At 39.9% G+C, this 16,147-nt stretch overlaps 1 protein-coding gene across 5 annotated transcripts in view; it reads left to right on the top strand.

The window, feature by feature from the left end:
* Positions 1-16,147, top strand: part of Mthfd2l (methylenetetrahydrofolate dehydrogenase (NADP+ dependent) 2 like) — a 109,115-nt gene that overhangs the window by 39,029 nt on the left and 53,939 nt on the right. For all 5 annotated transcript variants that reach the window (XM_036201376.1, XM_036201381.1, XM_036201379.1 and 2 more), the window contains exon 6: positions 7,555-7,647. In XM_036201376.1, the coding sequence (XP_036057269.1) occupies positions 7,555-7,647 (93 nt within the window). The remainder of the gene's footprint in view (positions 1-7,554; positions 7,648-16,147) is intronic.

Here is a 16,147-nt window from a genome sequence, read left to right as displayed (position 1 = left end):
TTTCACGTCCTGGGATTACAGACCTATGTCATATGCCCAGCCAAATGCCAACTTCCTAATGACAATATTTTAGGCTTTTTTAATTTGTAAAATTTAGCAGAAGGATTCATAGATAATAATAAAATAACTCATTGAACCAGCAAATCTGTTGATGTTTTTATGTGCTAACCACTAGGCCAACATTGTACAAAATAAGGCAACAAATAGGAATTTAAAATATGAATGTATCATTTATTGAAAGGAATTTTTTTATGGAAGAAAGGAAGAGGGAAAGAAGCAACTAGATGCTCCCCCACAGATCAACATTTTTTCATATTTAAAATCATATGCCTTTGTATAAAAAGACGATTGAAGCCTCCACTGCCCCAAGAGTCTCTTGTGTTCAGTAGGGGAGAATGGGCCTTATCAGCATCAGGAGGGAAGAGACCTCAGGACACTGTGTAAAGGAGGGGAAGTTGATGCTGAAGTCATTCACAGAAAGAAACCCCTCTTTCTACAATGAAACATCATGGTTCTGTCTCTTCAGGCTCTCTTCTTACAGAGGGACTCAGTTCGTTGTTGGTAAATGTGTGAAATGCAACAGTGAATAAACCAGACGGGACTCTGCCCTCCCGAGACTACAGAGAAGTAGAAAAGATAATCATTAGCCATAGGAAATAGATGATTCTAATTATAACTATGCAAAATATGGCAAAGGAGAAGTCAAACTTTATGGGAAAAGCTTGGTGTAGGATAGAATGAATAATTTCTAGATATATTATACATGAATGATATAACCTCCAATTATTATTACAATGAAGCTTTTCAAAACCTGTGTATATAGTGTATATGCATATCTGTGTCCCCATCTCCACCCAACCCCCCACTCTCTCTGTTTGTGTATTTGTGTTTGGAGACCAGAGGTCAACATCAGGAGTCTTCTCTCTGGGTTATCTTTTGGGAAATCATCTCTCCCTGACACTAGAGTTCACTGATTGGCTAGACTGGCTGGTCAGTGAGCTGCAGGGATCCACTCGTCTCTGCCCCTCAAACCCCAAGTAGGATTACAGGTGTGTGTCATCATGCTTGGCTTTTGCGTGGGTGCTGGGGTCTAAACTCAGGTCCTCATCCGTACATGACAGGTACTTTACTGACTGATCATTTCCTCAACCTAAGATAATTTTTAGTATTTACCTACTGAGACTGTATTTAAAGTAAAGTTTCCATCTTCATAGACCCATGGCAATATATTAGACACAATAGAAAGAGAAATGGTGAGGAAAAAGGAAAAGGAAGGACTGAAACTGAAAATGGAGCCAAAGCTAGGATTTCTACTGAAATAAGGACATCGTTAAATCTTCATGAAGGTATTCCCACTGTCAAGCTAGCTGCTTTTTATTTACTGGAGCTGAATGTAGATTTGCTGAAGTTACTTCATTGAATCTAAATACTTATGGCTGAGTCATTAGTTACTTACTTAAAAGAACTTGTTAGCAGGGTAAGAAGGAATAGTAAACCCAAATAAGTATCTGTAAGATTAAAAATAAACTTGTGCTCTGGAAAAAATAAAATAGTTTTCGAATCCTAGGACACATAATTTCTCTCGAGGGTTCTTATAAATGGAAAACTATGTAGTGGGTTCAGTAATATGTATGACACGCTTTTCAAGTTAAGACAATTCCTACATTTAATAGGACTGTTTATTGAACCATTTAAATGCAGTTCAAAGTTACCACCCGTGCACATGGCTTTTAATTTTTGTTAGACATTTCTGCTCACTCTGTTTCTAGGCCATTCCCCCTTCAACTTCTCAAGCAGCATTCTCAATCCTATCTGGATTCTAGCATCATCAAGTTGTCTTTCCTAATATGGCTTCCTAATTGCAGCTGTCACTAAATGGAGATGAGAATCTAGGAGCCAGCAAAACACATTATATCTTTAGAAACAATGAAGGAATATTTATGGTTGGGCTAGGGAGTGACTTCTCAAAACACAGAATTAGATTCTTACTTAACATCTTTATCCATACCCATCCCCTAGGTCAGTGGTTCTCAGCCTTCCTGATGCTATGACCCTTTAATACAGTTCCTCATGTTGTGGTGATTTCCAGCTATAAAATTACTTTTGTTGCTACTTCATTACTATAATTTTGCTACTGTTATCAATCATAATGTAAAAATTTGATTTGCAGGATATCTGCTATACAACCTCTGTGAAAGGGTCGTTTAACCCTCTGTGTACTGGCTGGTTTTGTGTGTCAGCTTGACACAAGCTAGTCATCAGAGAGGAAGGAGACTTAGTTGAGGAAAGGCCTCCATGAGGTCCAACTGTAAGGCATTTCCTCAATTAGTGATCAATGTGTGAGGGCCCAGCCTGTGATGGGTGGATGCCATCCCTGGGCTGGTGGTCCTGGGTTCTATAAGACAGCAGGCTGAGGAAGCCAGGGGAAGCAAGCCAATAAGCAGCACCCCTGCATGGCCTCTGCATCAGCTCCTGCCTCTAGAATCCTGCCCTGTTTGAGTTCCTGGTCTGACGTCCTTCAGTGGTGAACAATAATGTGGAAGCGTAAGCCAAATGAACCCTTTCCTTCCCAACTTGCTTTTTGGTCATGGTATTCTATCATAGCAATAGAAACCCTCACCAAGACACTGTGAAAGGGGCCCCAACCCACAGTTTCAGAACTATTGCCCTAGAAGATTCTTTGTAGCCCCATAATTCAAAAATACCAACTGTACTCTAGACTTTTGCATCCACTCAACAGTTTCATAGGCATGGCTCAGTAAACACGTAGTTTATGAACCCTTATTTCCAATTTTATTCCAGTTGTTCTACCCATAGCTTGGATTCTAAGTGTCTCCTAAGGATACATGTGGTAAAGATTTACTCCCTGGGCAGAGTTGGGGGTACTGGAGAGTAAATAGAGCTTTTCAAAGATGGAACTTAGTGGGAAGCCTTGAGGTTGCTGGTTGTATATTATTGAGAATTGCGATTCCTTAGTCTCTTTGTATTCTTGTGCTTCTGGCTACAAGTTAAATGGATGGTCCTGTCCCTGCACAGCTCCTACCACATGCCCAAGGCAAGGAGGGCATCTGATCATGTGCTAAAATTTCTAAACTTAGGAGCCCAAACATTTTCTCTCAAGTGTATGTTATAGTAATAAACACACACTGTCTTAGTAAGTGGTACCATGAGTTCACCAGAAGCTCAGTGTATCACTGATTTCTCTCTCACCTACAGCAGGTTTAATCCACCAGCACAGTGTGTAAAAATATCCCTATGGTGCTCACTGTCTCAACTAGTACATTCTTGTAAGACAACTGTTACTTCTCACTGGAAATATTATACTATCTATGAACTGATCTCTCTGCATTTCACATAATCTCATCTTCTCCACACGATGACAACTAAGATGTATAGTTGTTCAGAAAGATGGGTGCCTGGAACATTACCAAGGTGCTCTTCAGCAGGAGTAGAAGTCTGAACACTTGTGCTTTTAACTCCTTTGGTTCATGTTTCTTTTGCTAACATCACGAGGGCTACCAAATAGCTTGCCAAGACTCTTGGCATGGTTTGGTTATCATCAAGATCATAAACACCAGCCAGTTGAGTCTAAATATGACTTTGATATCTGCTATGGGCATTTCTAGCCAAACTTACTTTTGAGTTAGCTTGATGTTACTAAAGAAGTAGTGACGTGACTATAATAATTTTTCAATGAAGATTGGCATTTAGATTTTAGTTCTCATCGAACTTCACAGATTGCTAGTGTATGTGTGTTCATGTGTGTACCTTTAGTACATTGTGATCAAGGATAATTACTTATAAATTATATAATTATCTGCTTTGGTATTCATGAAAACAATGCAACCCAAAATAATACCACTTAAAAGTGTTGTTTGAGTACATAAAATATATTATTTATTTTTTAGAATTTAATATCTTATAGTCATGTAATGTTATTTGTATTTTCTATATTCAGTCTGTCATGAACTGAAAGGGTGGATTAAATTCAGCAGCTACAGTGCATTTCTGTTTATATCATTTGTGACTTCTCCTTTATGAATTGCATTTCTCTTTTACTTGTTACTTATACATTTATGTTCACTTGAATTTATTTTATTCATTATATCAATTTTATTTATAACTTGTATATTTATATTCATTTGAGTCATTCCTTCTGTGCTCTTCCTTCTCTTTCCTTTTTTTCTTCCCCTTCAAAATAATTTTTTGATTTTTTTTTTTTTTTTTTTTTTTTTTTGTTTTTTGAGACAGGGTTTCTCTGTGCAGTTTTGGTGCCTGTCCTGGATCTTGCTCTGTAGACCAGGCTGGCCTCAAACTCATAGAGATCCACCAGGCTCTGCCTCCCTGAGTGCTGGGATTAAAGGCGTGCGCCACCACCGCTGGCGGGAGATGATTTTGGTAAGTGTCTCAGGCTAGCCTTAAAGTCTTTATATAGCCTTTATGACCTTAGTTTGGAAATCCCCTCCTCTGTGACCCAAGTGCTGGAATTACAGGCACAAAACATCCCACTTACCTTACCCCCCTTTTGTTGTTGTTGTTTTAAGACATGATCTCTTCACATAGCCCTGGCTGTCCTGGAACTCATTATGTGAGAGCCTGGCCTTCAACTCAGAGATCCTTCTGCTCTGGGGTTAAAGGCATGTGACACCACACCCAGACCACCTCTTTGCTTTCTAATGTGTACATCTTTGTCCTGTTTATTATTGAATTGTACCTTCTATTATCCTTTATAGGTGACTGAAAATTTTTATTTATTTTTATGGTAAATACATATGGTCAGAATTATCAATGTACTTCCTATTCTCGTTGTTTTTGGTTTACTTTGATTCTTTTCTGTCTATATTTTTTAAAATTTAAGATTTGTATTATCTTAATAATTATATAGTAGATTTCATTCTCTATTCTTTGTATAGTATCTATTAATGCTATAAAAGAATTGGTAGGAAAATGTTCTCATTCCATTTCTGACTTCACTTTTTGTTTCTTACCTGACATTAATAAAACTCTTCTTTCAGAACATTTTGAAATATATGCCAGTGTTATTGGCTAATTAGCTTATAAAACAACTTGTTGATTCCCATGATTATGTCTGAACAACCAGCAGACTTGGCCTTCCCTTCCCATTCAACCTTTGTATGTTGCATTCTTTGTACATAATCTAAGCAAATAACATTCACGTTTGTCAGTGTCTGAGTCAGATTTTGCTGCTATAGCAGAATACCAGAGACCAGTAATCTTTGAAGGACAGAGGTCATTTATTTCCAGCTTTGAAGGGTGAGTGTGACCAGACGATGCTGAGGAAATCGTCTTTCAAAGGAATCTACTCCCATGGCAGCATTAATCATGAGCTCTCATGCATTAAATAAACGCTGCCAGTCCCACCTCTTGATACTGTTGCCATGGCAGTTAAATTTCAGTATGACTTAGGAGAGGGTAGTCAAGCCATGGAAGTCTGTCGGTCCAATCTTGGCATGTTTCAAAATCTTATTTATGTAATAAAACATGTCACATCTCCCCAACAGTTCTTTGGGCATTTCTGCAAATGGGTTAGGTAAAACAGGTTATTCAAAAATAAATAGGACAAAGATGTACACATTAGAAAGCAAAGAGGTGATCTGGGTGTGGTAGCACACGCCTTTAACCCCAGAACTTGGAAAACAGGTAGAAGGATCTCTGAGTTGGAGGCCATTCTCTCACATAATGAGTTCCAGGACAGCCAAGGCTACCTAACCCATTTTTAAGCATACATCTTAGCAAATTCCTTTCATTAAGGAACAATGTTCTCTGAGGTCATGAATTTTCAAAATCATTTGCAACTCTTAATCTTAATATGACTGACTTGTTGGAAAATTCTTGCATCTCAATTTGTTTTTGTTTTTGTTTTTGTTTTTGTTTTTGTTTTTCAAGACATAGTTTCTCTGTGTAGCTTTTCGCCTTTCCTGGATCTCACCCTGTAGACCAGGCTGGCCTGGAACTCACAAATATCCACCTGGCTTTGCCTCCTAAGTGCTGGGATTAAAGGCATGCGCCACCACCCGGCGGATCTCAATTTCTTTGCATGAGTTTTTATGGGAATTTCTCTAATTGGGGCTGGGGTGGGGGGTTGAATATAAAAATCTGAGCTGGGTGGTGGTGGCAGATGCCTTTAATCCCAGCACTGGGAGGCAGAGGAAGGTGGATCTCAGTGAGTTCTAGCCCAGCCTGGTCTACAGAGCAAGATACAGGAAAGGCACAAAGCTACACAGAGAAACCCTGTCTCAAAAACAAACAAACAAAAACAAAACAAAACAAAACAAAACAAAACAAAAATCCAGAATCATTACTGAAATGTCTCTCAGTTTTGACCATTATAGGTTAATTTGGATAGATTCATGTCACTTCCCTCTGGCTTTTATTACTTTAAGCTCCAGTTAAAAAAATTACAATGTTTGTTCATAATATTCAGTTTCCCACAACAATTTGTTGTTACTTTTTGATATATTTGTAAATTAGTCAAAGCACATTTTGCTTCCTGCCACTTTGGAAAGACTTCTTTTAAAACTTTGGTGTTGTAAAACTGACTGCATTTGGTTCATACTTCCCTTGATTTGGACAAATGCACAGTCATCATGACTAGACTAGTCACCACTAGTCACCTAACAGTTTCATCACCTCCCCAAATTACCCCAGACTTGTCCTCTGTGGGGCTGCGTATTGCTGCTGCACCAAATCCGTGTTTGTTACTCATCGTTACATGGACGGATTTTTGTAGACCTGCTGTTTGCACGATCTTCTGCTGGGCTTAGGGTGGAGGTGCTGCCTGGCCTTCCACTCCCCTCAGGTCCCCAGGGCCTCCTGTTGGGGAACTCCTCTGTGCCACTCCTCCTGGGCTGCTTCTCACCCCATGCTTGTCTCCCTCTCCTCCCCAGGACTCTGTTTATTCCTTGAGATGACACAGCTCCTTACCTTCCTCATTGCTGTCCAACTCACTCCAGTTTTCATGCACAAGCTTCCTGCTCTTCTCCAATCCTCTTCACCTTTTCCAAACACATTCCCCGCAACGATTTGCTTTACCTTCTCACTTGAAATGTCCTTTTCTTATTTTTCCAAATTGTTATATCCATGCTTAGAAGCATTAATGGATACTCTGCTTCTATTAGGAACCGGTTCTTCACATCCCCTCCTGGCAGAATTAATCCCCTATTCTGCAATACATTGTCCATTTTTAGAACATTTATCATATTGCTTTTTGTACTTATTTCCTTATTAATATACCAGTGTACAATCCTAACACCAATGTATAACCAGCCAACACAAAATCAAAAAGAATGTCCATCCAAGTATAGACAGCTCTTACCCTCCCTAGCCTTATTTGGTTTTCCATGTAGACAACTGAAATGTAGACTTTTAAATTTTGGTTCATCTAGAATGACTTTTTTTTATTTTCAAAGTGATCTAACCAGGTCAAAGCAACTTTTCTATTCATGGGCAGCAACATAATCTCCCTAGGTTTAGAACTTTAATAAACTTTTGGAAAGCGCGGTAGCCATTAATGGAGACTCTTCTGCATTGCAGGTGATGCAACAGTGACAATAGCTCACAGATACACTCCCAGAGCACAACTGAAGGTCCATACTCAGCTGGCAGATATTGTCATCGTGGCTGCAGGTAAGACCATCATGACTGCCAGTTGCCCTAATTTCTGATGTGTTAAATGAACATACGGGAGGCACACATAGGTAAATGTATGACTAACATCTGTGGACTGAATTTCGTCTTTGTGCAGTCATCCTATTGGCTGATTGTGCCAGCACCTGTCACCCCATATGGGAGACACAAATGACCTTTGCAATGATGGATGAAGCACAGGAACAAATGTGCACCTTCCCAGTTTGCTTTTGCGAACATGACTGAGTAACAAAGTTACAGAAACAGATCAGTGCTGGTTGTTGTTTTTTGGGGGGCGGGCTGCTAACCAGCTCTCAAATAAATCACTCGTGGAGGCTTATTTTTAAGTATGAATGCCCAGCCTTAGCTTGGCTTAGTTTCTAGCCAGCTTTCCTTATCTTAAAGTATCCAGTCTACTTTTTGCCTCTGGGCTTTTCCCATTCTCTTCCATAAATCTTAATCTTACTCCGTGGCTTGCTGCTTGTGCAGCTGGGTGGCTGGACCCTGGTGTTCTTCCCTTCTCTCTTGTTCCTCTTCTCTCCCAGTTTTCTCCTTTTGTATATTCTCTCTGCCTGTCAACCCTGCCTACCCTTTCTCCCATCTTGCTATTGGCCATTCAGATCTTTATTAGACCATCAGGTGTTTTACACAGGCACAGCAACACAGCTTCACAGAGTTAAACAAATGCAACGTGAACAAAAGTAACATACCTTAAAATATTCTACTGCAGCCGGTCATGTCTTATAGTTTCAGGAAAAAAGAAACTGAATTTGTCTTGAAAATTGTGTTGGTGAAAAGAGAATGTCTAAGTGAGAAAGAGATATACAACCAGCCTGTGACTCTGACTACACCCACGCTTGAGGCGTAGGCTTTGGAGTCTTGACTTTAAAGGACTAGACCCAATGTGAGCATCTGGTGGGAGAATGAGGTCATTTGCAGGAAGTGTGGTATGTGAAATTCGGTGCAACAAACTGAGTGTATCCGGTTTGTATGAAAGAAGATATATAAAGAAGATAAAAAAAAATGTGTTTTGTAAAGAATAAGGAAAAAGAAGAGTCAAACCCAATTTTATTATAAATAAATTGTTAGTGTAGTTATCAGGAGGAATTTTTTAAAGTGTTCTAGAGAAATATTTGCTAATTTTAGGAATTAACTCTTGCCATATTCTGAATGACATAAGTATTTCATACTTTTTTATTTATGTTGTTAAAATATTTGAACAGATCTGCCAGAATGTCCATGCACTGAGTACCATGTTATAAGTTGTGCTCACTGAATATCAGTATTTCTTTGCGTTTTGAGATTAGGTTATTCTGTATTTTAATAAAGAAAGAAAAGTATGTGAAATATAGTGAATATGTATATGTTTAGTATAACATCTTTACATTTATTAGTTTTAATCAATAGAGTAAATAAGGTAACCTGAATGATATTTTAGATCCTAGAAAATGGCTAGAGTACAGAGCTCATATGTATGATTAGTTTACTTAGAAATACTGAGAGTCGACTGCATGTCTCTGATTTTAGCAGACATGAATATTCTAGATAGCGAAGGGAGGATTGGATTTGTTCACCCAATAATTATTGGACTCTTGTGCAGCAGCAGATGTTTCAAATTGTAAGGATACAATAGTTAATAAAATGACAAAGCCTGCCCATTGTAGAGCTTATATTTTTGTGGGAAACAGCAAAACAACAACAACAACAACACCCAAACAAAACACAATCAATTTAAAACAATGTCAGGTAAAGATAAGGGCTGTAGAAAGAATATGAATGAGACAGCATTTTAGATACTGATCTGTAGCTGGAGTTTTTTCCTGTGTCCCACCCAGTCTGCAGCTGCTCAGACCCAAGTAAGCACAAAGAGGCTTATATTAATTAAAACTGCTCAGCCATTAGCTCAGGCCTACTACTGACTAGCTCTTACATTTAAACTTGGCCCATTTCTGTTAATCTATGTGTTTCCACATGTTCTGTGGCTTTACCTGTGTGCCATTACATGTTGCTTCCTGGATGGCAGGCTGGCATTTCCTGACTCAGCCTTCCTCTTCCCAGAATTCTCCTCTCTGCTTATCCCACCTATACTTCCTGCCTGGCTACTGGCCAATCAGCATTTTATCAACCAATCAGAGCAACACATATTCACAGCATACAGAACATCCCACAGCATTGATTACTGAAAAATAATTTTCAAGAAATGGCCATTGAGTAGAGTCTCCTTCCAAGTCATCCATCTGCCCACTGGGTCCACTGTACCTTGTCCTACTTTGTTCCAGGGAGGTTGATGAATGTGGACAGCCTGACCTGTATATTTTGGCCACTGGCTCCTGCCAAGGTTGAGCACTGCAGGAAATCTGAAGGGAAGGGAAAGAAAGCTGAGGGTAGGCTATTTCTTCTCTCCTCTACCTCCTTTCTGCTTCTCACTCCTGTGTCTATGGCTTATGCTGGTAATTCTCTGCTCACAGCATGTGCTATCACTGGGCTATAGTAGTAGCCCATCCTCCACCTGTCTTTCAGGAAAGGAATGCCCATGCTTTTTCTAGTCTCTAGCACCCCGGGGTCTCAACAGCCCCAAACAGCTCTGTAAAACTTTCTTTACCATCTGATGGTCTAAGGTGGATTCCATGACCTGTGTAAAGTGGAAGAAATATTTAAGGAAGCATCTGTGAGAAGAACATTTCAAGCAGTAAGAAAAGAAATAGGAAGTCCTTATAGAGGGATGTATGTGGTATAGTCCAAAATGGATATCCTGGGGCACGTTATGTACATAATATACATTAATACATTATGAAGGATAGTGTAAGAAATACTGTGGGGAAGGTAGCCAGAGTCACCTCATTTGAGATCTTAAAGCTATGGTCTTTGGTATGAGCCAAGGAAGGAGAAGAGGGCAGGAGATAAGCTCAGGCTTCTGAAGCCTCCATAGACTGTCAAGAACTGTTCCTAGAGAGCCAAACAGAAATGGAGAAAGGTTATTAGGATTTCATTTACCGGACCCAGTGTTTTCTAATTTTGGGCCTTACTTGGCAAATAGTATTTATTTTTTCTTTGTAGTCAATTGTTGCATCCCTGGCTATATCCAAAGCTTGAATGATAGATAACCTTTATCACTTTTCTGTTTAATTATATGCTACTGGTCATTTCTAGGCTTTAAACTTCACAAGTATTTATAAAATATGACAAGAGTGTAAAAGCTCCAAGTGGAATTAAGTTTGATGAAAAGAATAGTGGCAGTTTAAATTAGTTTCAACTGAACTTGATTAAACTTTGTATTCTTATGTAGGCATTCTTCCTGAATATGGTAACTCAGGGGCAATGGTTTGTTCCTTTAGAGTGAAAATGGAAGTACCCTTGCCCAGGAGCCACTAGTAAGCTGCTGCACTTAATTATGCCTCCAAGGTTAGATTCAGGTGCAAAGCTTTGAATAAGATTGATAGAAGGAAGGTGTATTTAGAGATGCAGTGGAGTTTTTCAGAGCACACACCAACAACTAGTGAATTACAATGCATTCCTGGGAGACAAATAATGTGTTGATATCCTAGAAACACTTGAATCTACAGGTAAGACTCAGAATGTGGTGAGCAGAGATGCTGAGTGCTCACCTCTCCCACGTAACTTTAGACAGGCCCAAATTTATATTTTGAAAGCGGTGTTTTTAACGTTAATGACTCGTAAATAGTGAACCATGTTCCTTAAAGTTTTCATTTATCAATTATAATATTGAATAGATATTTTCCTCCAGTGGGGAACCATTTCTCAGCATGTGTTTGTGCTCATGTTTTGTCTTGTCATCATGACAAATGGCAAATCCTCTTGTGAGATCCACTGAGAGTCTCTTGTGACTGAATCAAATCTTACGTGGTCACAAGTCATGATGCCCATCCTCAAGTTTCTCCCAAGGGTTCTTTCTTTCTTTTTTTTTCTTATTAAGATTTTTTTTTAAATTCATTTTACATACCAACCCCAGATTCCTGCCCACCCTGCCTTAACGTTTAGATCAGAATCAGGCTTACAGTGTTACAAAAGATGGGAAAGGCAAATAAAGAGGGTGGGAAAAGAGAGAACTGAGCAGCACAGCCAAGATTAATACATAGGGCTCAGGACATAGACGGGCCCTGGATAAGGTCTTGTTGATTAGTTCCTTCACTACAGCCATTTCCAGGGATGATCCTCTTAACCACCAGAGGGCTCCAGTCCTATGTTACATGAAGGTAGCTTGGCCATAGGCTACCATGGCAAGAAGACATTTTGAGGGAAGGGAGTGGGAATGGGTCGTAGTCCTTGTCTTGATTCTACCTGTTATGCCTCTCACTAGTTACAAAGACACACTGAGTGCCAGAGGACAGCCTGACATGTAGCCTTGCGATCATCCTGGAGAAATAAATACTTAGGTTTGTGAATTTTCCAGGAAGAACATTGAGACTTTATGAGGGACAAATAAAGATTGTTTTTTTCCGTTTTCACTCTATTGATTAATAGAATTTAAAGATAAAAATGAAGATATTGGTAATTACAGCAATGACAGAAAACAAGAATCTACTAAAAAGAGGTCTCTATAACTACACAATAGCAATAAAGTATTACAAAAGTGACCACACCATGCATCCCATGTGGGAGTCCGCAAATACAATTAGCGCTGGGTATTAAGTAGGTAGAGGGTGATCTCATGGCAGAGGTACTAGAACAGGAAGGGCTGGGTCAGAGTCACGGCTAGAATATCAGCATACATGGAAGCAGTCCCATCTGGAAGTCAGAAAGAGCAGGGGAAGGAGTGTGTGATGTGTCAGAAAGATTGATAATGTTCTAGAGATGACAGTGAAGAATTTGATGATGAAATCTGGAAATGTCTTGCAGAAGGAGAGTAAAAGAAGTCACTCTGTGACAATCCCAAGGCATGAGTAATATTAGCTTGTGTTCAGACTGACCTCATGGCTCCAGTTTCCCATAGTATGCATTTTATAGGTCTCTTAGCTCTTGAACATATACCCCCAGAACTGAGATTTGGAATAAGTCAGAATCTCAGCTCAGAAAACCAGAGCCTGTTAAACTATGCATTGAGGAGGAAGAGGCCTCAATTCTATGGGAAGCTTCCATTCTTAGCTCATAGAGACACTCGGTTTCTCGGAGTACTTCTTTGTAGGTGTTTGGCACCTTCATTCTACTATGGCAGGAATAAGTCTGATTATTATTATTTCTTCTTCTCCTTCTCTTTTAAAGCTTGGTAGGTATGTGCTTAGAATAGTATTTGGCACAGGACTGGGAAGACAGTTCAGTCAGTAAAGTATTTGCCTCATAGGCACTAAGGTCTGAATTCACTACACAAAATCCCTGTGAAAGTCCAGGTGTAATAGAACATGCTTGTAATCCTGCTACTGGGGAGAAGGAGACACCCAAGTCCCTGGGTGCTCACTGTCCATCCAGCCTAGACCTCGTGGTGAATTTTAGGACAATAGAAGACCCTGCCTCAAAAAGGAGAAGTTGATTCATTCTCTCTACTCAGGTACATAAAGGTGTAGCTAGCCCCTGCCCCAGCCACCACACTGCATCCCACCTACCCCACCCTACCCCACCCACCCCACCCCACCCCACCCACACAACATCTGATGCATAGCAACTGCCAAATGAAAGTGTGATGCATTGATTTTGAGATTATATCTGAAACAAGGACTTCTTCAAAGTGATTTAAATTTAGCTGATATGCCTTAAGATTATAACTTTTAAAATATGAAATCTTCATTCCAGTTATTGGATAATTTATATAATGTTTGAGGAACTGCTAATATTTCTAGGTTGCCACTGTATTATAGTTAATAAAGTCCTGTGAATGAAATAAGTTGTTTATCAAGAATCATTCATAATGTTAAGTGGTGAACAGGCTGGTTTGGGTACAAATGTTAAGATTAAGGAAGTTGGAGGCTGAAGACAAAATAGACTATTATAGATGTCTAAAGTATCCACTTGAATGGAAAGGAGCAGTTGAGGGCAAGACAAAATCAGTTTTGTCCCCTTCGCAAGGGACAGCTACCTAGAATAGGATGCACATTATAAGATGACAATAGCAGTCCTTGGGTTCTCTTCTAGAGGAAACTAGGGGATGTGCTAAGTTTGTGAAAGTCCTTGGAATTACCATTATTCAGACAGGACAGCAAATTTTTAATGGAACTTCCCAAAGTCCCTCCGTCCATCTGAGTAACTCAAACTGACTTCGGTTTGAGATGGATGCCAAGTCACGGGTGTGTTCACTTCTGGGTTCAGCTGTTGTAGTACTGAAAATGGCACCTTCTCCTCTAGCCATCCCCTCCAGCAGGGTGAGGAACCTTTACAGCACGGACTTCAGCATATCTATTGCAACACTTTTAATGACAGATACCATAATAAACAGTAGGACAGATGGGCCGGTCAGAGCACTGATTTGGAATATGCATACACTTGGATGGTATAAGATGGCCAGCTAACTTCCTCTCAGCACTTCCCAATCGAGTTAACTCTTAGGTAGATTCCTTTCAACCATCATTTTTTCCTCTGACATACTTCTCACTCCGTGGAGGAGGGTTAACAATTTTCAGAATGCCTGAACACTGAAATTCCAAGGGCTGGGAGTTCCAAGGAATGGATATAGTCTGCTCACTGTCTCCAGCTCGCACATGCTGCTGGGAGTATAGATTCACATGCAGCTCACAGAGGTCTTGAACACAATATTTCTTCCTATACCTTGTTTCTCATTTTCCAGTGTCCATCCTCTGGCCAGACTCTACTTCTCCATTTAGAATTCCTTCCCTCCTTTATCTCAAATTTGTTGGTTATCTTTAATGGGATAGAGGATAGGCCCTGAGAAGGGGCAAAGATTTAAATCCCAACTCTCCTGTTTATTGATTAGTAACCTCAACGTATCATCCTATCTCTCTGAAACCCAATGTCTCTCTTCATATTCAAATCAACAGTATAAAGGGCTCCACTCCCATAAGCATTTTTTTCCCCCAAGACAAGGTTTCCTCTGTGTAGCTTTGTGCCTTTCCTGGAACTCACAGAGATCCACCTGCTTCTGCCTCCCGAGTGCTGGGATTAAAGGCATGCACCACCACCACCTGGACCATATGCATTTATTGTTGCATGATATTCTGACCCAAATGAGGGAGAGTCTCAGTATAAGTTTTGATCTTTATTTTAGTGATGGACAAAGAGGTTAAACATATTTTATGTATTTGTTGTTCATTGATTATTCTTCTTGAGAATTTTTGTTCAGTTCATTTGCCCATTTATTGATTGGCTCATTTTCTCCTTGGGTGCTTGATTTTTGAAGTCCATGTATATTTTAAGTATTCATCTCCTATCAGATGGGTAACTAGCAAAGACTCACCCCATTATTCCTTTCTCTTTACAGAAGCTCTTAGATTTAATGTGATTTGTTATTTCTTGCTAGTATTCCTGGGCGACTGGAGTCCAATTCACAAAGTTGTTGCCTGTGCCTACCCTTTGAAGTGGGCTTTTGTTTGGTTTTTTTAGAAGCTTCAAACTTTCTATTACTACAATGAAATCTTTGATAAATTTTGAGTTTATTTTGGGCAGGGTGAAAGATAGGAATCTAGTTTTATTCCTTGGGCTGGAGAGACCCCCCATGGGGTCTGTCATCTGGTGATTCCCAAAGGAGGAAGATAGTCCTGTAAGAGGTGGCAGTGCCTGGCAAGCAGCTGAGGTGGAGGGCTAGCTCATTCTTCTACTGTTGTATATCCAGTTTTCCCAGGCACCATTTATAGGAGAACTCCTCCCTCCTCAAAACACATACCAGCACCACCACCACCACCACCCCACAGCCTCCTCTACTACCACCAATACCACCAATACCACCAATACCACCAATACCACCACACCACCACCACCACACCATCACCACCACACCACCACCACCACACCACCACACCACCACACCACCACCACCACTACCACCTCCACCACCAGCAGTGTGTATTTTTGAAATATTTGTTGAGGATCAGATGAGAGTAGCTGTATGGGCTCATTTCTAGATACTTTGTAATATTATGTTGGTCTCTATGTCTGGCTTTGTACCTGTGCCATATGTTTTGATTGCTATGACTCCATGGTGTCATTGAAAATCAGCTGTTATGATACTTCTTAGTGTTGTTCTTTATACTCAAGATTGCTTTAGCCAAGGGAATTTTGTGATCATGTATGACTTTTAGAATTTTGTTGTGTCATTTTCTGATAAAGGTCAAAGAAATCTTAATGAGGACTGCACTCCATAGTCAGGAGATCTAGGTACTACAGTGGCCCAAGAATCAAGTTAGTCCTGAAGGATGTAAAGCTGATCTGAAACTTCTTTAAGGTTTTCTGAGAGCTGGTGAGGCAGAGAGATTAACTGACATAAAGAGGTCATCCAGCTGTTTCAGTTCTGATTCTTGAAAAAAATTGCCCAGAAGAAGAGGGATGAGGTGGGTGGCCCATTAGGCCCCTTTCTGAGGTCACCTGGACTGTTGTTGGG

This window comes from Onychomys torridus, chromosome 10, assembly GCF_903995425.1.
Source record: "Onychomys torridus chromosome 10, mOncTor1.1, whole genome shotgun sequence".
Taxonomy (NCBI): Eukaryota; Metazoa; Chordata; class Mammalia; order Rodentia; family Cricetidae; genus Onychomys; species Onychomys torridus.
The sequence above is the reverse complement of the archived record's forward strand: the minus strand, read 5'-3'. Positions and strand labels throughout refer to the sequence as shown.